Below are 23,002 nucleotides of genomic sequence, written 5' to 3' on the forward strand. Positions count from 1 at the left end.
AGAATTGTGTGATATAAACTCGCAATTGTGAGTTATAAAGTCAAATTATGATGAAAAAAAGACTGACATTTTTTTACATTTTTGACTGACATCACAATTCTGACTTTATAACTCGAAATTGAATTCAGAATTGCATCAGAATTGTGAGATGTAAACTCTGATTTGTGAGAAAAAAAGTGGCCATTAACTTTATTTTTTATTCAGTGGCAAAAAAAAAGCTTCAATAAGAACAACGAATAACATGAAAATGTATATAAAACGTATTACGTATATCTCTAATTGGTAACTGTACCTAATATTATGTGTCACTGATAGCAGAATTCAATTACAGCTCACCACACAGAATCTTCTTGCGGAATTTTATCTAGTATTCCCTTTTCGCATCCAGTTATGGTGAAACTAATAAGTCTATAATATGTGGAGATACCCATTAACATTCTCATAAATCTCAATGGCAGTTGCTTGTCTGGTGCAGGGCCTCCTAGAAGCAATTTGAAATCTGCCATCTTTGCTCATGGACCACAGAATATTTTGAGGCAATAACCTTAGCTACAAATGCCACATAATTGCTTTACAGCAACTGGAAAGTGATGTCATGGCTATGATTTTTGGCTGGTTGCACCACAATAGTTGCACAGTCCAAAACCACTAGTGAGCAAAATGAGTTGTGATTTCAAAGGCATAGAAATTTAATTTCACATTTATAACAGCCACCATGCTAACCAACTAAATCTTGAGCTTTCAGTGTGGCACCTCTTAAGAGACATTTTTGCATTCTATTTTTTTTTTTTTCCTAAAAAAAAAAAAAAAATCCACTCTATAGTGCACTCTATAGTCACTGTATTGTGTCTTTCCTATGACTCACCTCACCGCTGTCTCGCACACAATGTGCGGCAATTTTGACAGCATGTCAAGTTAGAAAATGTAAAAAAAAAATACAGTTTTTTTTTTTTTTTTTTTAATTCCTTCGACACTAAAAGTGGTACTTGAGGCCCACTCAATGAAACCATTCACTCATATACCTAATCTTCAAGTCTGCAAAACTACAAGCACATTATATGCTTTAAACTCAGTTTGCTATTTCAAATTCTGCTGTAAAACAGCTCTAACAAGCCAATAGTGTCATTCTTCAGCTCAAGTGAGTTCAGTATTGATTCACTTCAGTTCCATAACTGTGTTAAAATTCATCAGTTGTGCGTACATACTGTATATACAGTGTATTTGTGCACGTGTATGTGCGAGTGCTATGACAAACTCCTGTGCACTCCACTACACTATGAACAAGCAAAAAACACAAGATAATATTATTCACATCTGTGTAGTTTGGCGTGCACATGGCTAATCATTTTATGTTTGTGTGTATAGTTACTATGCAAAAATACCATTGTTAGAAGAGTTCAAATAGTTTCGAATGAAGTGTTTGCTTTTTCAAGAAATGTGTGACATTTTGTGGTTTTGTGTGTAGAGTTTTGAGAAATGGAGCCATAGTTTCAAGAGCTGTGTTTAAGAATGTTTTTAAAAACTGTAAAACTGCTCTCTAAAACCGTGGGATTGTGTTCCATTGTAATGCGCTGTTTTTGAACACAAGAATGAATCCAGTGTGAACGCCCCCTATCAGGCCGATCCCCAGCAAAAGCTCTCTATAATGGATCTGTTCTTTCTTTCAGTTTTTATGTTTGGTATTAGAGCAGAGGTCTCACCCCAGGTCATGTGGATTCTTGTTTTACAACTATTTCACTCTCTTATTTATGTTGTTGAGAGGTTCGGTATAATTCTATTACTCTGGAAAGGTCACACAAGTCTGAACTTGGTTGTGTTAGAACAGTCCAGTATTAAAGCAAGCTACAGCAAATTGAAAATCTACTCTGGAAATTCAGAAGCAGTGCATGACACTAGTTGTTTGGTGTTAAAGGTACACAGAGTATTTTTTCAATTTTTTCCCTAAAGGTTTATACCTAAAGCATTCTTTGTAGTTATATAAAACAGTATGAATAGCCCTTTCTATGAATAAAGCAATTGTGGTTCAAGTCTCATATTCTTTTGAGTGAAAACTATTAGATATGCAAGATAAACCATTATCTTAACATAAAGTGATCACAGCATGAAAAGTAGGTCATTTTAAGCACATTAATTGTCTACATTGCCCCTAACCAACCACACACACACACACACACACACACACACATACACAAACATAGTGATGTTGGCTATGGCTGAATCCAGCAATTAAAATCATGCAACATTATCACAACTTTGTCATAATATTTTCAATTGCTGAAAATCTATTTTAATTAATAACATTTAAATTTGATTACCATAATGTCATATTTGTCTGTTATAGCATGACAGAACATTTAAACAAGCAAGCAAATGTCCATGACTCATTATATATCATTTGATGTGTTCAAACTATTATTTATTTCAGCTATTATAAGATCAAACAAATACTGTTTGGTAGGGATGTGCCAGAAGCCGAATACCTTATTCTGAAAGGCATGGAGAATTGGCTTCAAAATGAATAACGAATTTTAACAAATAATATAGGAAAAGTAGGCTATTCGTCAGACACTTCTCTTATTTTCTGGATAACAGGTGAGCCAGAGGATAGCATGATATTATAGCTAAATAAACCTCTAAAATCAGTACATAGTAATGAGTGAATGCGCACAAACACTATGAATGAAATGAGCACAATGATTGCAAATCAATAACTGCATTGCCATCTCTGCACATCTCTCAGAAATTAGAGCCTGTCAGGAGTAATATAAATTAAAATAAGCCTACTACATAATACTTATTTTCTACTACTTGATATGTCTATTTAAATGTTTTAAACCTTGTACAATATAATACACAAATGAGTGTAAACTCTATGAAATGAGTGCAGTACGGCCGCAAATCAAACAGCCACGTTGCCGTATCTGCACGTCTCTCAGAAATCAGAGCTTGACAAGAGTAAAATCAACAGAGATACAGAATCTTGCACATTTTCTGCTACTTGACATGTCTATATAAATATTTTAAATCTTGTAGATATGATCTCTCCCTGAGCCAGCAAGCATTTTGTATTCTTTATAATTTGTTCAGATTTGCATTCACATGCATAGTAAAAGTTTTAGCAACTTTCAACCACTGAGTATTTTCTTTCAACTTCCACATTCTCTAATCAGCTGTTTTATGTAGAATCCTTGGATAATTGTTTGTGGATGATTGTCTTGACATAACTCACAAAATTTCTCTGAAAAAAAAAAAAAAAAAAAAAAAAAAAAAATATATATATATATATATATATATATATATATATATATATATATATATATACAAACCCGATTCCAAAAAAGTTGGGACACTGTACAAATTGTGAATAAAAAAGGAATGCAATGATGTGGAAGTTTCAAATTTCAATATTTTATTCAGAATACAACATAGGTGACATATCAAATGTTTAAACTGAGAAAATGCATCATTTTAAGGGAAAAATACATTGATTTTAAATTTCATGGCATCAACACATCTCAAAAAAGTTGGGACAAGGCCATGTTTACCACTGTGTGGCATCCCCTCTTCTTTTTATAACATTCTGCAAACGTGTGGGGACTGAGGAGACAAGTTGCTCAAGTTTAGGAATAGGAATGTTGTCCCATTCTTGTCTAATACAGGCTTCTAGTTGCTCAACTGTCTTAGGTCCTCTTTGTCACATCTTCCTCTTTATGATGCGCCAAATGTTTTCTATGGGTGAAAGATCTGGACCGCAGGCTGGCCATTTCAGTACCCAGATCCTTCTTCTACGCAGCCATGATGTTGTAATTGATGCAGTATGTGGTCTGGCATTGTCATGTTGGAAAATGCAAGGTCTTCCCTGAAAGAGACGACGTCTGGATGGGAGCATATGTTGTTCTAGAACTTGGATATACCTTTCAGCATTGATGGTGCCTTTCCAGATGTGTAAGCTGCCCATGCCACACGCACTCATGCAACCCCATACCATCAGAGATGCAGGCTTCTGAACTGAGCGCTGATAACAACTTGGGTTGTCCTTGACCTCTTTAGTCCGGATGACATGGCGTCCCAGGTTTCCAAAAAGAACTTCAAAATTTGATTCGTCTGACCACAGAACAGTTTTCCACTTTGCCACAGTCCATTTTAAATGAGCCTTGGCCCAGAGAAAACGCCTGCGCTTCTGGATCATGTTTAGATAAGGCTTCTTTTTTGACCTATAGAGCTTTAGCCGGCAACGACAAATTGCACGGTGGATTGTGTTCACCGACAATGTTTTCTGGAAGTATTCCTGAGCCCATGTTGTGATTTCCATTACAGTAGCATTCCTGTATGTTATGCAGTGCCGTCTAATGGCCCGAAGATCACGGGCATCCAGTATGGTTTTCCGGCCTTGACCCTTACGCACAGAGATTGTTCCAGATTCTCTGAATCTTTGGATGATATTATGCACTGTAGATGATGATAACTTCAAACTCTTTGCAATTTTTCTCTGAGAAACTCCTTTCTGATATTGCTCCACTATTTTTCGCCACAGCATTGGGGGAATTGGTGATTCTCTGCCCATCTTGACTTCTGAGAGACACTGCCACTCTGAGAGGCTCTTTTTATACCCAATCATGTTGCCAATTGACCTAATAAGTTGCAAATTGGTCCTCCAGCTGTTCCTTATATGTACATTTAACTTTTCCGGCCTCTTATTGCCACCTGTCCCAACTTTTTTGGAATGTGTAGCTCTCATGAAATCCAAAATGAGCCAATATTTGGCATGACATTTCAAAATGTCTCACTTTCAACATTTGATATGTTATCTATATTCTATTGTGAATAAAATATAAGTTTATGAGATTTGTAAATTATTGCATTCCTTTTTTATTCACAATTTGTACAGTGTCCCAACTTTTTTGGAATCGGGTTTGTATATATATATATATATATATATATAGAGAGAGAGAGAGAGAGAGAGAGAGTATTGTATTTGATACAATAGGCTTCACTGTAAACCCTAATGCTCAAAATATTTAATTAGTTTGAGTAGGGTAAACTTAAATTAAACAAATTAGTTCAATCAAATTAACTTTCATGAGTATTTAGAACTTTCTTTTTCTTTTGAGTTCACAAAACTGACACATTTTAAGTAATCTAAATTGTTTCATTGTTTTGAGTTTTATGTACTTGTTTCTTTTAATTTAGACAAACTTAAATTTAACTGAAACTGGACTGGGATTTCTATTTAAGTGGAAGGTGTGGCGCATGAGCTTGGTTTAAGAACAGATATATGTAAATGTATGTTCAATTATATTGCTGTACTCATTAGCAATTTGGTATGCTATTTTATTTATTTATTTTTTTTAGCAGTTAGCAAGTTAGCATTTCTTGAATTAGCCAGTTAAAGCTAGTCAAATTTCCATTACTAAAAATATAAGTTGAGATTACATGATATTTTAAGTTAATGTAGCTTACTCAAATTTTCAAGTTAAGAGCAATTAAAATGTATGAGTACAACAATAATGTATGAGCCATTTCTGCTTACTTAAACTTTGGATTTCTTAACTTAAAATTTTGATGTAACCGATTACCTTTGGTTATGCCAACTTATGCATAAGTTTTGCCAACTTACTCGGGTTTACAGTGTTTAATGGCTCGTATGATACAGTGAGAATTTGGAGCTCATACTCTAGGAAAATTTGCAGTTTGGTGCAATTGCTGATATTGATATGGTCAAAAAGATGAAATTCCGATTTTAATGTAAATCAACTGAGATCTTTACAACAGTATAGCAGACTGCTCTGCTCTGTAGTTTTTATTGTGGGGGGCAAAAGTGATGTATGGATAAACAAGTATATCAAGTAAACCTAAGTATTCATTTTTAAATATTACAAACAATGTAAATTATTCTTATTTTTGTATTTCACAGCAAAAAGTTATGTACCACGACCTGAAGGGGGATGATTTACAATTATATAAAAGACATTTTACTTGCTAAAAACTTATGAACTGTAGCGAATTAACTCAAAGAGGGAATATTAATAATTATCCATAACTCATTATGATGATTAATTATGGTCAATTATGAATATTTGAATCAGTTAATCAGATTAACTTGATGTAGATACATTAAAATTACAATCAATAAATCAGTTCATCCTGTGAACACTCAGTATTGATTATTAATTAATTCTAAGAGAATGGTATTTTTCATGTCCACAGAAAAATAATTATTTCTTAGCATTTACAGTGCTTTGTAATAAGCATTTACAGAGCTGGTAATAAGATCTGATCATTTAAGAGGCAATCTATTGCAGACAGAGGGTCAGAACCAAATATGTATTGTGCATAAGTTTTATTAACTAAATCATGAACACATAACTAAACTAACAAACACATACATACATACACAACAGTCACGCATACATGGATAAAAGGATAAATGATAGAGTGAAACCAGAAGTGGGAAAAAGGAGGAGCTAGGGAGATAGTCAAAAACAAGCTGGAAAATGACCATCAGTGTTCTCAGTAATAAAGCACCTTTGCTAACAAAGGTGGTTCACAAGTTAATACTAAATCGCTGTTTAGTGTTCAAATGTACGATACTTGCAAAATGCCTTTAGCTGTTGAGGAGCATTGTGTGCTGGCTTTTAAGGTCCAGATGGAGAAGAAACTATTAAAGATTCTTATAATACTAATGTGCCACAGAGTTAGCAGCATGTAACATAAATTACCAAATGGGAAACGAAAGTTGGAGTCCATTGATACCAAACATGTTGTGGGGGATGGGTTAGCAGAACTTGTGAGGGAGAGTTTCTGGATTATTCATTAAATAAAATGAATAATTGTGTGTCTGGTCCACATGCTACAGAACTATCAATCAGACAACATAATGCATGCAGTAGACTGTGTAAAATAGGATTTTGATCAAAAAAAAAAAAAAAAGAAAAAAAAAGAAAGTGTATCAAATATGATACAGTAGCCTTTATAGGATTAAAATACTGTATGGGAATAGGATTCCTCTCAAATCAATATTTAGTCCCATATTTGGTAGCCTGGTGCTACTTTCACATTTACATTTATAGAGTATTTGACTGGACAAAATTGCAGTGCCACATTTCCAAAAGAGAAAGACAATCTGCTTAAAGTTGGATTTCTTAGATCTCAAAGTGTTACACATCTAATTCCTTTGTTATAATAATAAAATCTGTATGACACATGGCAAATACACGAAAAGCCCCTCAATAAATTATCAGCCATTTGATTAAAAAAGCATCTAACCTTCAACATCAATCACATACTGTTTTAATGGCAGTTTTCTCTTTACTGAAGCTCCATTTTCTTTGTCCCAGTGTATAATCTGTCTCTCCAGGTGGTCGAAGTGGTCTTGAACTAACACTGAGGCTACATCCACACGAAGCCAGAGCTTTCCCTATCCGATCTTTTTTCCCCTCATCTCAAGAAATATCTGCGTACACACGAAACCACTGAAACGACTCAAAACGATGTAGTATACATGCCAGATCAGTATGTGGCGCTGTAATTCTGCAATAGAGATACAATAAAAACAAACAATAAGACCTGGAGCATGCGCATAAACCTTGCGCGCTGTATACCAACTTTAGTAAAGCTTAGAAATAAAGCTTTCTTTTAATAAAGCTTTAGCCTCGGTAGCTTCTGCAGCATGAACACAAGCATGTAGCCAGCTATTGTTGTTGTTGTTGTTGCTGTTTTGTGCTGTTAGCGGTGTCTGACCAGGGTCGACACATGGGGTGATGACATCATCGTTTCACAAAGTATACAGATTGGCTGTACACACGAAAATGCAAGGGCGTCGTTTTCAGATTTATCCACTCTGGGACCCGGATTCAAAAAATAGCGGTTTCATCTTCTGAAAACGCCGGATCCATCTGGACAAAATGCCTATCCACCTTATTCCTACGCTTCATGACGCTTTGCGCGAATTATGGGTGCAACTTCCGTTAAGCTATAAACATTCAGTGAAAGGCTCGCTCTATGAACGCAATAATACGTTTTTTTTTGTTTTTTTTTTAACTGGCACAATGAGATGACATTATTCTACTCACCCCTCAACCAACGAACATTAAAAGGATATTTAAAAGGATATGTAAAAGCATCAACAAGGTACTTTCAACAGGCCATGAAAAAGCGTGATTCTTTCCACAGCAATAATGGACGGGTTAAATATAACTATAGTGATATATATCTGTATTATGTAATATACGTTGCCTTAATAAAAAATGTTCATGAACTTCAGCATTGCGTGATATTATTTCAAAGTGATTTCCATAACATTTACAGATAATAAATTGTATTTACCTGTGAAAACAAACCTGGAAAGAGACGTGAGGCTTTGAGGAGAAAAACGAGAGATTCTTTGTGCATTCCAGTGAATTATTAATGGGATATGTCGTAAAATATATCGGGAGAACAGACCACAAATGTGCAGTATATGTTATCGTTTTTCATACTATTACAGCGGTATGCAAAGGGACAAAAGAAAATAATCACGAGGATAAAAAGCAGCGACTGAAAATAGCTCTTGCCATAGATATTCTTCTTATAACATGTTACATTAAAATACCAAGCTTTACGTTATTCTCATAATGTCTGAAAATAAAACATGAAAGAAAAATTGACAGCTCATTCAGTCAAACTGACAGATAAGCTTTATTTGTAGGGCAACCTTATGATTTGAAAAGATTTGTTTCAGTCTTTATAAATGGAAGTTCCCCAAACCGGAAGTGCAACCCATAATTCGAAACGCAGTAGGCTAGTCAGGAATAAGGTGGATAGGATACAACATTTTTTTACAGCTAAACTCGTCTCCGTGTGGACGGGGCCTGATTTCTTACTCCATCATTGACTGGATCCTCTATTTATATAGTTCTGTGCTTAAACATCTGAAACACTTTCTGGATGAATGAAATTGCTGGGGGCCCTTTTGCATTTTTGAGTTTTTAGCAACAAGCGTGAGTCCCCAGGCTTTAGTTACGAGGACTTTTTTGTTGTTGTTGTTTTTCCAATTTTTTTCCATTATTTTTTTCGTTTCTTTCCAATGCACTAGTTCTTTTGTATGCAAATCCAATTGGAAAAATTGTTTCAAAACAGAGGATGACACTCTGTTCCTTGTGAGCTGAAGCTAAACCTCTTTGCTACTGCATATACTCTCAATATAGGCAGCTTCCTTCTAAGGCCACATCCTAATTATGATGGAACCCTGTGATATGAAACAGTCTACATACTCAAAATACAAAGCATGTGTACTGGTGATTTTTTTATTTGATTTGATTTAACAGTTTTAAATCTATTCATGCAAGTATTGCATAAAATATAAGCAAATTTTAACCAACACTTCTCTTAACTCTATCTGCCATCTTGAATTGTTTATTCACTGTTTATGGGATTGACTTATCTGCATTCTAGAATTTGGCCAACACCGTTGTTTTTGCATCGTGAGCTCACTTTTAACCCTCTGGGGTCTGAGGATTTTCGGGGCCCTGGAGAAGTTTTGACATGCCCTGACATTTGTGCTTTTTTCAGTTGTTCATAAACATATTAATGGAAAAAGTGTCATTACACTGTATTCAGCACAAACTAGGCTACAATAATATGTGAGGAACATGTATGTACATGTTTGTGTTTTTGAAGGAATAACATTTATGCGTGGTTATTGAAAAAACAAAAAACTTAAGTCACTGAAATAAAGCCAAAAAAAATATATTAAATTCTGGGTATTGGAGGTTGTAGACTAGAGTTTTTGCTTCAAAATGATATAAAAATTATCCTGCCTACTCGTTCATATAAAACAATATATTGATTTAGTTTTTGTAAGACACTTTTTGTCAAGAAACACAGTATCTAATAGGCGTGAATCATCATGAATAATGAGGTAATTCACACCTGAGAAGACAAAAGAATCACATAAAGACCTCTAATGACCTGCATAATAATGAGGCCTTTCAGTCAGGTAGGCTGTGAAAAAACCCTCTGTGATCATGTCTCAAGCTCATCATGGTGTATATCAAACATACAGAAAAAAACAGCAATACTGTAAAATTTTATTACAATTTAAAATAATGGTATTCTATTATATACTTTAAAATATAGTGTATTTCTGTGATGCAAAGTGTCTGAACATTCATGTTACCTCTGTGGCATTTCATATAGCCTTTTAGCTTAAAAGCATGCACATTTGGAGAAATATTGATGGATTCTCGTATGTTTATGTCAATTTTCTATACAGAGGAGTAATATTTATTCAATATTTATTGTCATCACTATGAACGCTGGATACTGTGTTTTCAATTCATACTTGCAGCCGGAGGGCGCTCTGTGCACAAATTAATCTAAAGAAGAACAGGACATTCCAGGAACTAATGGCATGTCTTCCAGAGGTCTCTAACCATGGCTTTAACATACAGATAAACACTTTTCAGGACAATAAATACACAATTGAGACGATGTATACATGTATTGCCTCAGAATTTGCGTCTGAATAGCGCTCGCTCCGTGGGCGTGGCCGCATTAGTGGATAATGAGCTGAATCACAGACTTCTGACATGTGTCTCTTTTCATACAGATTACATAAACACAGAATTTTTGTTTTCGATTTGACTTACACGATTTAAAACCTGACATTTCAATGTTTCTTTAGACATAAGTCTAATTTTTTTGTGATTAGTATTCACTAAGTTACAGTTCATTTTCTGAGAACTATCAGATTGGACTTCGTTCAGAGGGAGACGACAGATCACGCATCATGTTAGTTTTCTTTATTTTGCAAAAAGCACAACATTTTGTTTTTACTCTGAGTGTACACAAATAAAAGAAGATATTCCACAGATTAAATGGTGTATAACTCTTAATTGTATGTGCAACATTGACAGAGTATTTTGAGTCTCTTTCACACTGGTAAGAAAAAAACCGAGGTGGTATCGCCGGCGTGACCGCCGACCCGAGGGACTTAATGTTGTAAAATAGAGTCTTGTGCAAAAGCTCTTTCCTACACACAACATGCTATTATACACAAGTCAGCACAGGTAAATAACATAAAATAAATAACATTTTCTGTCGCCCTACACCAACCTTACACTTAAACCTACCCATCATAGGAAACTCTGCACATTTTTACTTTCTCAAAAAAACTCATTCTGTATGATTTATAAGCCTTTTGAAAAATGGGGACAATGTAATGTCTTCATAAGTCACCCTCTCCTTGTAATACCTATGTCATACCCATGTCATTATACAAATTTGTGTCCTGATATGTCACAAAAACGCACGCACACACACACGCACACACACACATATACACACATATCACATGAGACTCACATGCTCCCAGCCTTTAATTATTATAGTTAATGTCTTCTTCAAATCCTCACCACAGGCGAAACACTTCACACTGATCTTTTCTTATATCAGTTATCGCTAACAACCAGCATATGCATTTAAATGATACCTAATAAGGCTGTTACAGTTTTACGTAAGCACATTTAACTTGCACTTACACTGCAGTTATTGCAAGTGTGCCTGTATAACAAATGTACTTTACTAACTAAAATGTAGAACTTAAGATTCAGATTCAGTGCAGATTCAAAATAGCATGTTAAGATTTAGTGTCAGGTTTGACATGACAGATACATGTGTCTTAACCAAACGCAACACACCATTTTGAAAATACGGAAATGAGAATGAGATACAGAGAGCTGCCATGGACTGGAAGATCCAATATCTGGAATAACCGAATATGGACTGGAATATCTGTGAATAACTGAATAAATCATATTTACTCTGCGCTGTTACTTGTTATTTGTGAATCTGTCTTTAGTGGTTGGGATAATTGTTCTACCTGGTCGATAACGCGAAGCGATATGGCAGAGATCAGCAGTACGCATGTTACAATGTAGTGATCAGTCAACGTGATCTCATGAGAATATGTGTATATTTTTACGCAAAGTGTGGTTCTACCACACATACATTTACTTACGTTTTCATGCACACAAAAACGTACTGTATTGACGTATTTACAGCACTAAAACGTAAAAAATACTTGCGTATTAACAGCAATAAATGTAAATCATTTGCGTATCCAAGTGTGTATGAATTCCCATGTATTAATATTAAAATCGTGGCATTAATGTTTTAAATCTGTTGTATTCAGTTGTCATATCAATACATGTTTTTAGTCGAATTTATTGAATGCAGTTTACTCATCTACTTTATATGAAATAATATTTCTGTTCGTGAAACTCATTTCGGAGGATTACATAATGTTAATAAATGTAACAAGTCTACACTTTGAAACTTTAAAATGAATAACATTTCTGTAATTGTTTAACCATTTTGTAATATTTAGTTTGTTTGCTGTGCGACACAGAAGGCGTTTTCTCCTATGCAGCGACTGTCAATACAACCATAAGATACACCAAAGCACAACATAAATTCACAAATCACATACATTTTATTTGTTCGCTGTACACCAAATCTTTAGAATCCATCTGTTTGTAAGGAACAGATCCTTTTTTTCTTATATCTGAAAGTGTAACACAGCCTCCAGCTCCATCTGCACTGTGTGCAGCTCGAACAAGTCCTCACCTGCACTCAAAGGCAGAAACACATCCGATATATTTGCCATTAGAACAGAGAAACAGTAATTTTCTGTTAGAAGAGTGTAAACGAGAGTAGCTGGGACCACACTAGTGATGCTAACGGGCGATATCAAAGCGTTCTGATTGTTTTTGATATAGAATTCTATCGGGGATGTGTTCACCCTCTGTAGAAAGAGAACATTTTTGGTTATAAAATTGATTTAAAGGAGAAAACAGATTAAGAATTAACTTGACGGAACTCCAAACTCAAAACCATGCGGCAGCAACAAACAGGAAGTGACAGCCCATCTTCCCTGTTCATTAATTTAACCTGAGGTCTCTTGTCAAGCGATGGCGGTTCAAATGCTTTAATTGCAGCTTCTGTTTTGATTCTGTTTTGGCTTTGAGCAAATCCTCATTGGACTGAAATTCTCTCTCGGCTATGTTTGCACTGCAGTTTAAATAGTAAAAAAACATCTGTCTGTGTACATCGCTGTTCACTAGCAGAATCTCTGCCTCCATATTCTCAGGCAGAGGGGAATAGTTCAAAACGTTCTGACATTAGAAGGTTTGCTTCCCAGTTTAATTGATGTGTATTATTTATTTTGGTGCTCTGGCATGGCCATAAGGCACAGTGCGGTGAGGCGAAAAATGGTGATATTTACTTCATTTGTGTAATTGCCAGCCATTTCAGTGATCTGTTTATTTTCTCTTCTGCTTTGCCAGCATCACGAATGCTTCAAAGCAATTCAAGAAAGATTAAGGCTGTTGAAAGTGCATTTTCAGGCAACAAAGGATGTTATGTTGTTAGATGTCTTAAACTATGTGGGATTTAGGAATAGTTCTCCCAAAAATGTGAATCCTGCCATCATTTACTCACCCTCATGTTGTTCCAATCCTGATTTCGAATACAAAAGGATGTATTTTGCCATGTTCCTGCTGGTCTTTGCATTCTAATAAAAGCTGATGGTGACCAGGGGCTGTTTTGCTGCAAACAAGAAGAAAAAAACACCATAAACGCATTATAAAAGTAGTCTATATTACTTCTATAGTCTATAATAAGTATATAATCTATATGACATATGCACAATATTCCTAGTCTTCCAAGTTTGTGTTGTTCTTGTTATGTGTTGTTCTTGTTAACTAAAACTAAATCTATTAAAATAAAGCTGAAATAAAACATAAATATTCAATGAATATTCAAAACTAAAACTTAATAAACTTAAATGAAAATGAGAAATGTTGCCTTGGCACCTAACTGAAATAAAATAAGTTAAAGTTGAAATACTAAAATGATGCCAGAGCGAAGGGTAAACTATTCTTCTTTCTTTTTTTTTTTTTTTTTTTTTTTTTTTTTAAACCTCTTTTTTGAATGACAGGCTCTTTCTTTGATGTTCTCTGAATTTTGGGATTACTTCCTGTGTGAGTCACTGCTTTGTCCAAACACCTGGAGGGTGTGTGCATTTAAAGGAATGAAGGGACTATGTGTTCCTTCGCTTTCTGAGGGACCTGCATCACACTATCTGAATACAGCACTAGTTTTATGCACTTGACACCTTCTGCCCGCCCTTATTCTCTCATTTTATAGACTATTCAGAGATGCTAGTTAGGTTTAAATAATGGAGGAAATCAATGGTTTTTATCATTACAGCTAAACACATAATCAATATATGCCAGTTCTTTATGAGAGCTTTGAGTTTTGTTTTGCTCTTTATGCACCAAAAAAAAAATAAAAATAAAAATAAAAAATAAAAATGTAAATCATGGATAGACAACCCCTTAAAACCATGAACATACTTTAAGAAATACTATTGTCATTATAATAATGATCATTATTGCCATTATTGCCTTGCCTTACCAAATACTACTAATAATTGCATTTATTTTATTTATTTAGTTATTTTACTGCCTTCAACATGGCAGCTTTGAAACTCGTACCTCCGAGTGGGGCATTTACGCATTTTACGCATTCAAGTCGGAAATATAACACGGAAGTAGCCTAACACAAAAATAATTTTATTTGATATTAATACCAAATAATCACATCTAAATTAAAAATCTTAAATTAAAAAAATAGCACACCAGGGTGATCATGAACATGAAATTGTCCAGCCATGACTTCCTGTTCCACAGGAGTATAAACATGAGGAAACAGAAAGGCCAAATTCCCTTAATCATTCATCACAATGAGTAAAACCAAAGAATATAGTTCTGATGTGCAGCAAAAGATTGTTGAGCTTCACAAAATAGAAAGTGGCTGTAAGAAAATAGCTAAAGCATTGAAAATATCCATTTTCACCATCAGGGCAATAATTAAGAAGTTCCAATCAACTAAAGATGTTAGAAATCTGCCTGGAAGAGGACGTGTGTCTAAATCATCCTAATGCGCGTTGAGGAGGAGAGTTTGAGTGGCCAAAGACTCTCCAAGGATCACAGCTGGAGAATTGCAGAGATTAGTTGAGTCTTGAGTCTCAGAAACCCTAAAAAAAAAATGATCAAACAGCACCTACGTCCCCACAAGTTGTTCAGGAGGGTTTCAAGAAAAATCCTCTGCGCTCATCCGGAAACAATCTCCAGCATATTCAGTTGTCAGACACGACTGGAACTTCAAACGGGACCGGCTTCTATGGTCAGATGAAACTAAAAAAAGAGCTTTTTGGCAGCAAACCCACCAGATGGGTTTGGTGCACACATGGATAAAGAGTACCCCATGCCCACGGTTAAATATACTGCTGGATCTTTAATGTTGTGGGCCTATTTTTCTGCTGGAGGTCCTGGAGATCTTGTTCAGATACATGGTATCATGGATTCTATCAAATACCAACAGATAAAAAATCCAAACCTGACCACTTCTGCTAGAAATCCAATAATGGGCCATGGTTGGATCTTCCATCGGGACAATGATCCAAAACAAACATCAAAACCAACACAAAAATGTGTCACTGAGCACAAAATGAAGCTTCTGCCATGGCCATCCTAGTACCCTGACCTGAACCCTATAGAAAATGAGTGGAGTGAACTGAAGAGAAGAAGCACCAACATGGATCTGGAAATCTGAAGGATCTGGAGAGATTCTGCATGAAGGAATGGTCTCTGATCTCTTGTCAGGTGTTCTCCAAACTCATCAGGCATTATAGAAGACGACTCAGAGCTGTTATCTTGGCAAAAGGAGGTTGCAAAAAGTATTGAATAAAAGGGTGCCAATAATTGTGGCCAACATGTTTTGGAGAAAAACATTTATTTCATAAGTGATTTTCCCCCCACTTTCAATTCTTTTCCTTCAATGAAAGGTTAGATTTTTGCAAATTTTATGAATTAAAGATCAAAAGGATAAACAATGCAGATTTATTTTTATAGTCATCTTTGATCATATTTACCAAGGGTGCCAATAACTATGACCACCACTGTATATATCAATACATGTATTGTCTATCAGCTGTTCTGTATATCACTCGTTTAAAATCATTAAAATATATACACTAAAAAAAAACCAAAAAAAAACAGCATGTAAAAAGAGACTTTTGGTAATAATTTACAATAAGCTCCTATTAGTTAAAGTTAGTTTATGTATGTTGAAATTAACATTAATTAACTTTAATGCTTTGAAATAATTTTTATTTGTTAGTTCATGTTAACTAATGCAGATACTAAAAACCTTTTTGTAAACTGTTACAAAAATTGTCATAACATAACAATTATTATATATGGCTTTGCTCTATCAGCTTTACTTGATAAATCTTAAATTTTCGAAGCACTTGCAGGATTGAATTTGCCTTCCCATTCTACCAAATGAGAGATTTGTGGAGTTATTAATCATGAATATTAAAGAAGGAAATCTTTCACAAAAGTGTTGTTGACACGCATGAATCTGGTGGAAATGCTTGTGTTTATGTTTTTGTGTCATAATTAAACTTAATGCTGCTTTGGTCAAGAAAAGAGTGGTCCAAACATTTGCAGACACCTGATATAAATTTGTTAATGACTTGTATCTCAATGATCAGAATGTTTTGGATATCCAGTATTTTTGCTTGTGTAAATATATTTGATAGAGATTGACAAGACAGTGAGATCACATGGAGGATAAATTCTGCATCACGTACCTCTCTCTCTTTTTCAGAGGCGTAACGGTGTTCTGATGTCACCATACTCAGTGACGTCATCAGTAGGAGAGCGTCGATTGGTTGCGTGGTTTCAGGTGGGCGGGGCCCAACGTGCAGAGCAGGACCTCTACCGATGCATCACTCAGTCAACATATGGAGCTGCAGTGTCAAACTTTGCAGAACTAATCGTCAGAGGTATGGCAAATGTTCCTTCAAATTATGTCCTAGGTCTTTATAAATAACTTAAAATTTGTTATATATGTCTACACTGTAAACCCGAATAAGTTGGCAAAACTCAAAAAATTGAAGTACATCATCATCAGTTACATCAAATTTTTTAAGTTAACAAATTCAAAGTAAGCAGAACTGGCATTTTTCAATTTTGTACTCATACATTTTAATTGCTCTTAACTTGAAATTTTTGAGTAAATCAATTCATATATTTAACTTAAAATTATCATGTAATCTCAACAAATATTTTAGTAGTGGAAATACTAGTTAACCCAGCAAATGTAAATTGGTAACACAATGCTTTGATAACATTAGCATTGCATAGCAATTGCTGAAAGTGTACGGCAATATAGAACATTTATTATACCTGTTCTCAAACTAAGCCCAAACAATTCAGATTACTTAAAATGTGTCAGTTTCGTGAACTTAAAAGAAAAAGAAAGTTCAAAATACTCATAAAAGTTCATTTGATTGCACAAATTGTTTAATTTGAGTGTGCCCTACTCAAACCAATTAATTATTTTCGGCTTTAGTGTTTGCATGAATGCTTAATTCTGATTGACGGATGTTCTAAGGTGTGTAATTATAAAGTATATTTGAGACCATAGATCTGACTATGTGAGACTGTTTGATTTAATCCCTTTTCTTTGTATGACACATTGACATTACAGTAATGGCTCTGTCGGCATTAGCCCGAACATCGCATAAGCATTCATTTCATGTTTGAATGGAAGAAAGGCTCTCAGGAGCGCACATAAAAATCACATCCTTTTGATTTTCCCAGCAACAAAGTTCAGAGTCCTTCACATAAAAATTAGTCTACAGGCTTTCATAGATAATCTATGAAGTCTGGGATTGTCTCGATTTTAAAGTTTCATTACAAGCTGTTCACACATTGGCAATACAAATGATGACAGATATAATATGATATAAATTGTGACAGAATTTACATTTTTCGGTATACTAACTCTTTAAATTATGCTGTTTTAAATTAAATATTTAATCAATGTCAGATGGCCCCTTTTATGTCTAAGTAGAAAGTTCTCTACTAGAATAATGAACAATAAATTCCAAACTTTATACTTAAGAAAAGAAAAGTTTTTGGCCAATGCCAATAATTACAAATTCCATATATCATCCGTTTTATCAGGCTAGCAGTCAGCCATTATTCTTTGCAATCACCAGGTTATCTTCTTAAAGCACAGAACGTTCTGGAATCTTCTGATTCCTCTGAACATCCAATCAAAACACAACACCTGAGTGTGTCTCCCTGATTTACTGTAACATCACATCCCCACCTAGAGATCTCTTCAGCAAAAGCCAAAAGCCTGAGTGAGTTGTAACCTCTTTGACTAGAGCACTCGAGAGAACCGGTGGACTGATTACGGTCATATCCACCAAGCAGAGACATATCTCACCCAAAAATAACGGAATTACTGGTGCAATCAGTTATGCAAATGACCCCATGCTGCCTCGTTATGGCCCTAGTAATGATTCTGCTCCCTACAAGTGCCTCTCGTGATGGTGGCATGATTGAAAGAGTGAATGACTCATGTTTCTACTGGAACTGAGGTAATGTCACTGAAAATCCACAAAACAAAAAGAGTAATCACTGTTGTTGTGTTCTGTTTGGGCGGGGTGAATTGCGCACTTCGTTTTATTATTTAACTTCCATTATTAGCTGCTGAAGTGTGCTGTATTTGCGTCACAGTGTAAAATTGATCACACTCACACACACGCGTGAATAAAAGAGCAATAGGCCAAATCAAACCCATACAGATTTGCTGTGCTGCTCCATTCAGGCAATTTCCTGTCTATCAAAATAGATATACTGGCATGACGCTTTACTTACCATTTTAAAACTCAAATTCTGATTTGCTTAACACAGTGAGTGGGTGGGGTTGACTGAGTCATTACATTCAAACTGAAAATTCATAAAATTTATACTGACTGAGTCTTTTTTTTTTATATAGTCATTATGATTTTCAACTTTGATTAACTGCTGGCATTTTAGTAATCCATTAGAAGCACATGTGAATAATACATAATTGTTTGATTAAAAGTAGAATGATAATGTTATTACAGTTTAAAATAACTGTTTTCTATTATAATTTTAATATATTTTTTATTATTGTTTTAATATATTTTAAAATATAATGGTTCCTGTGATGGCTAATCAGAATTTTTAGCAGCCATTACTCCAGTCTTTATTGTCACATCCATCAGAAAGCATTCCTATATGATGATTTGGTGCTTATGAACCATTTTTTTTTTTTTTTTTTATTATTACAGTGGAAAATAGTTATGCTGCTTAATATTTTTTGTTGTTGTTGTTGAAATGTGATGCTTTTTTGTCAGAATATTAGTAACACACTATAATAAGGTTACATTTTTTTTAAATCAACAAACAACACAATATTTTTAAAGCATTAAGGCTAATAATCTTTCAATACAAATACATTATTAAAATCAAAAGTTGTATATGTTACTAATAATACTATTTAATGGACCTGAGATAACACGTTAACCTAACAAACCTAACAATAAACAGTAGTGTAGTTTTATGAACTAACATTAAGAAAAGGTTATTAAATGCTGGATCAAATGTTATGCTCATTGTTATTTAATGTTAGTTCATACATTAAAGGTACACTATGTAACTTTTGTCCCTCTAGCAGTTAAAAACAAAACTGCACGCATTTTGCAGAAGAGCATTGTTCCCATTCAGTCAGTCACGTTCAACTTTACGTCCATATTGACCTCACCTGGGAGCCTCCATGTGGTAACAAAATGAGCCAATGAACATTTGTCAGTGAGATTTGCATGCTGAGTCACACCTACTCGGACATACGGGTATAAATAGGACCAGCATTACTCATTTAATTCATATTTTGTTGCGCAGTCCAGCTTGCTGTGCATGGAGAGTGCAGCGCTTCACGCCTCGGTGCTTCGCCGTTTAGAGCAGTTTCCCTAAAAGAGCAAGCACAGGCAGATCAGCGTCTTTTTCAAGATGTTTCACTGCGAGAGCATGTCCATGTTGGCATTGAGGTCCGGACTCTCCCTTTTTAATATGGAGGCACGAGTCCCCTATGCTGCTACCCAGCCGTCCGTTGCTTCTCATAGTAGAGCCGCGAGTTTGGTTAGCACTCTGGGAGACCTGAGGGTTACAGTGGGAGCTTCTTCGTCAGGCCCACCCCCACGATCCTCCCACTCTTTTAGCATGCCATGTGCCATTGTGTTGCCAAATGTTGATGTGGGTCCCTCACGTGAGGCACCTTATATCTCATTTGGTGCTCTGGATGAGGATCTGTTGTCGATTGCTGTATCAGAGAGTGGGCTTTCGTCCTCTGGAGAGGATGTCAGGGCTGAGCTGCCCCCCTCCGGGGTGGCTGCTTGTGCCGAGTCAGATTCAGAGTTGACGTCCATGCTTTCCCGGGCAACTGTGGGCATTGGGCTTGAGGGGAACCCTCCTACCATGTCCCGAGCGCTTGCGGTTGGATGATTGGTTCCTGGGTGCGGAGCACGGTTCACAGCCCAGTGCCACTCCATTGCCTTTCTTTCCAGAGATGCATGAGGAGGTTCAGAAAACGTGGAAGGCCCCTTTTACTGCCCAAAGCCATTCTTCTGCCTCCTCCACTCTCACTACCTTCGATGGTGGGGCCGCCAAGGGTTACGTGGACATTCCACAGGTGGAGCATGCAATTGCGGTGCACTTATGCCCATAGTCTGCCACCTCCTGGCGTAATCGTCCATGACTATGTGTACTTCCACAAATTACCTCCCTTTGGCCAGGGTATGGCCTCCGTAGCACTCCCCTTCATTTGGATGGGTACTAGAGGTCTGCGCGGGACTGTTTTTTTTCGTCCCGCTCCCGCAATGGTTCTATTCTATTCACATCCACTCCTGCCTAAAATTCACTCTGTGTTCACCCGCTATCCGCATATAGTGATTTTCTTCCCGACCCGACGGGTCCCGCTAAAGATCATTTCCAGAATCTCGCGTTTAAACTTCCCCTAAAGAAAGAGTGATTGGGGATAACAAATATAAAATGTTGCATATACAAGATTTGTATTTGTTATTTGTCTATGATGCTGTCAACACCCTAAAAAATGTCAGAGAAAAAATGTCACAAAGAATAATAGGCTAAATATCACAGAAAAAAAAAATAGGCTAAATTAAATAGCCTACAACATGTCCCTCAAAACTATAGGCTAAGCCAAAATTATAAACGAAAACTGTTGGCTTACTAGCTATACTGCAAAATGAAATCTTTTTTAACATCCACGCAAGAACAGAATGACGCTGACTGACGACCATTTCAGCACGTCTCTCCTCCAAAATCCGATCACAAAGGTTGAATGTTCTCTGAAGGTGCACTCGCGCAGACCTCTAATGCAAAGAACATATCTTGCCAGGTTTCTCAGGACAGCGAACTGGTGACTGTGTGAACGCCACCACTGCAGAAAGTTTTATTGACTTCAAGTTCAAGCACAGATGCACTGATGTCAAAGCAGGGTTATTGTCAGACCACCCGCTCCCGCCTAAAGTACACTATAGTTACCTGACCGCAATCCGCCTTTCATTCAAAATTTAATCCCGCGCAGCAAGAAATCTTATCGGGTGCCGCGGGAATGCAGACCTCTACCGCAAGGTTCTATTTCGCAAACACCCACTCCTGCTTAAAATTCAATCTGTGTTCACCTGTTATCTGCTTCTAATGATTTTCTTCCCGACCTGATGGGTCCCGCTAAATTTAGATTGTTTCCAGAATATCACATTTAAACTTCCCCTAAAAAAAGAGAGAGTGATTGGGGATAACATATATAAAATGTTGGATAGCCTATACAAGATATTTATGTCACAAGAAAAATAGGCTAAATTAAACACAACATCTGTCCCTCAAAACTATAGTCTAAGCCAAAAATATGAATAAACGAAAACTGTTAGCTTACTAGATATACTGCAAAATGAAATCTTTTTTTTTTTTTTTTTTTACATCCACGCAAGAACAATGTCACTGACTGACAACGGTTTCAGTAGGCTACCGAACGTTCCTCCTTCAAAATTCAACCACAAAGGCTGAATGTTCTCTCTGAAGGTGCACTCGTGGCTGGGATGCAAAGAACATATCTTGCCAGGTTGTTCAGGGCAGGGAACTGTTAACTGTGTGAACGCTATCACTGCAGAAAGTTTTGTTCACTTCAAGTTCAAGCGTGGATGCGCTGTTGTTAAAGGATCTCGGGAGCAGCTGGGTTATTGTCAGCCCGCCTGCTTCTGCCCAAAGTACACCAGAGTTACCGACCGCTACCACCTTTCATTCAAAATGTATTTAATCCCACGCCACAAGAAATCTTATGGGGTCCCATGGTCCCTCTCCCGCGGGAATGCTGACCTTTACTGGGTACGCTTGCCCAGCATTTTGGTCATGCTGAAAAACGATGGGAATTGAGTTCCGAAGCACTCTTCCCGGGAATAGGAACAGCAGCTTCGACCTCCCCCATGGTAAACCGGTAAACCCTGTCCCTTTCATCCCTTTCAGCATTGAGGACTTTTTCTCTGGTTTACTTGGGGTGCTGGGTATGTTACGACATTTGTGAAAGCAGTTGTGAATAGGATACTATATACTTTTAAATATATAGTGCAGCTTTTTAATGAGGCAACAACATATGATGGATAGGACAGAACAAGATAGGCTATTAATATTCTTTCATTGCCCAAAAGAATAATAATATGAAAGGCTCTAATATAGAGTGGTACAAAGCACTTATGCACATCCCGTACCCAGAATGATGCGCTTGAAGCAACATGGAGTCACAGCATGCAGCGCTGCACTTCTCGTTGGAAAGTTCAAAACACAAAGAGAAAAGATATTGATGCATAGTGTATCACATGTTTGGTTATTTGTTCATGTTTAGAGTTTGTTCTTTGATCTGTTTTCTTGTTCTGTTCATGTCTGAGTTTCTAGGTTTGTTTAGAGTTTGTTAATTAATCAAGTTTCCCTTCTTTTTCTTCCTGTTTGTCTCCATAGTTACTAACTGATTAGGTTCCTTGTTTCAGGTGTGTTGTATTAAT

General features: G+C 36.1%; 1 protein-coding gene across 7 annotated transcripts in view; it reads left to right on the forward strand.

The window, feature by feature from the left end:
• ptprua (protein tyrosine phosphatase receptor type Ua) overlaps positions 1-23,002 on the forward strand; it is a 317,746-nt gene that overhangs the window by 188,663 nt on the left and 106,081 nt on the right. For all 7 annotated transcript variants that reach the window (XM_051872243.1, XM_051872244.1, XM_051872246.1 and 4 more), the window contains exon 6: positions 16,717-16,894. In XM_051872243.1, the coding sequence (XP_051728203.1) occupies positions 16,717-16,894 (178 nt within the window). The remainder of the gene's footprint in view (positions 1-16,716; positions 16,895-23,002) is intronic.

The sequence above is a fragment of the Ctenopharyngodon idella genome, chromosome 19, assembly GCF_019924925.1.
Source record: "Ctenopharyngodon idella isolate HZGC_01 chromosome 19, HZGC01, whole genome shotgun sequence".
NCBI classification, from domain to species: domain Eukaryota; kingdom Metazoa; phylum Chordata; class Actinopteri; order Cypriniformes; family Xenocyprididae; genus Ctenopharyngodon; species Ctenopharyngodon idella.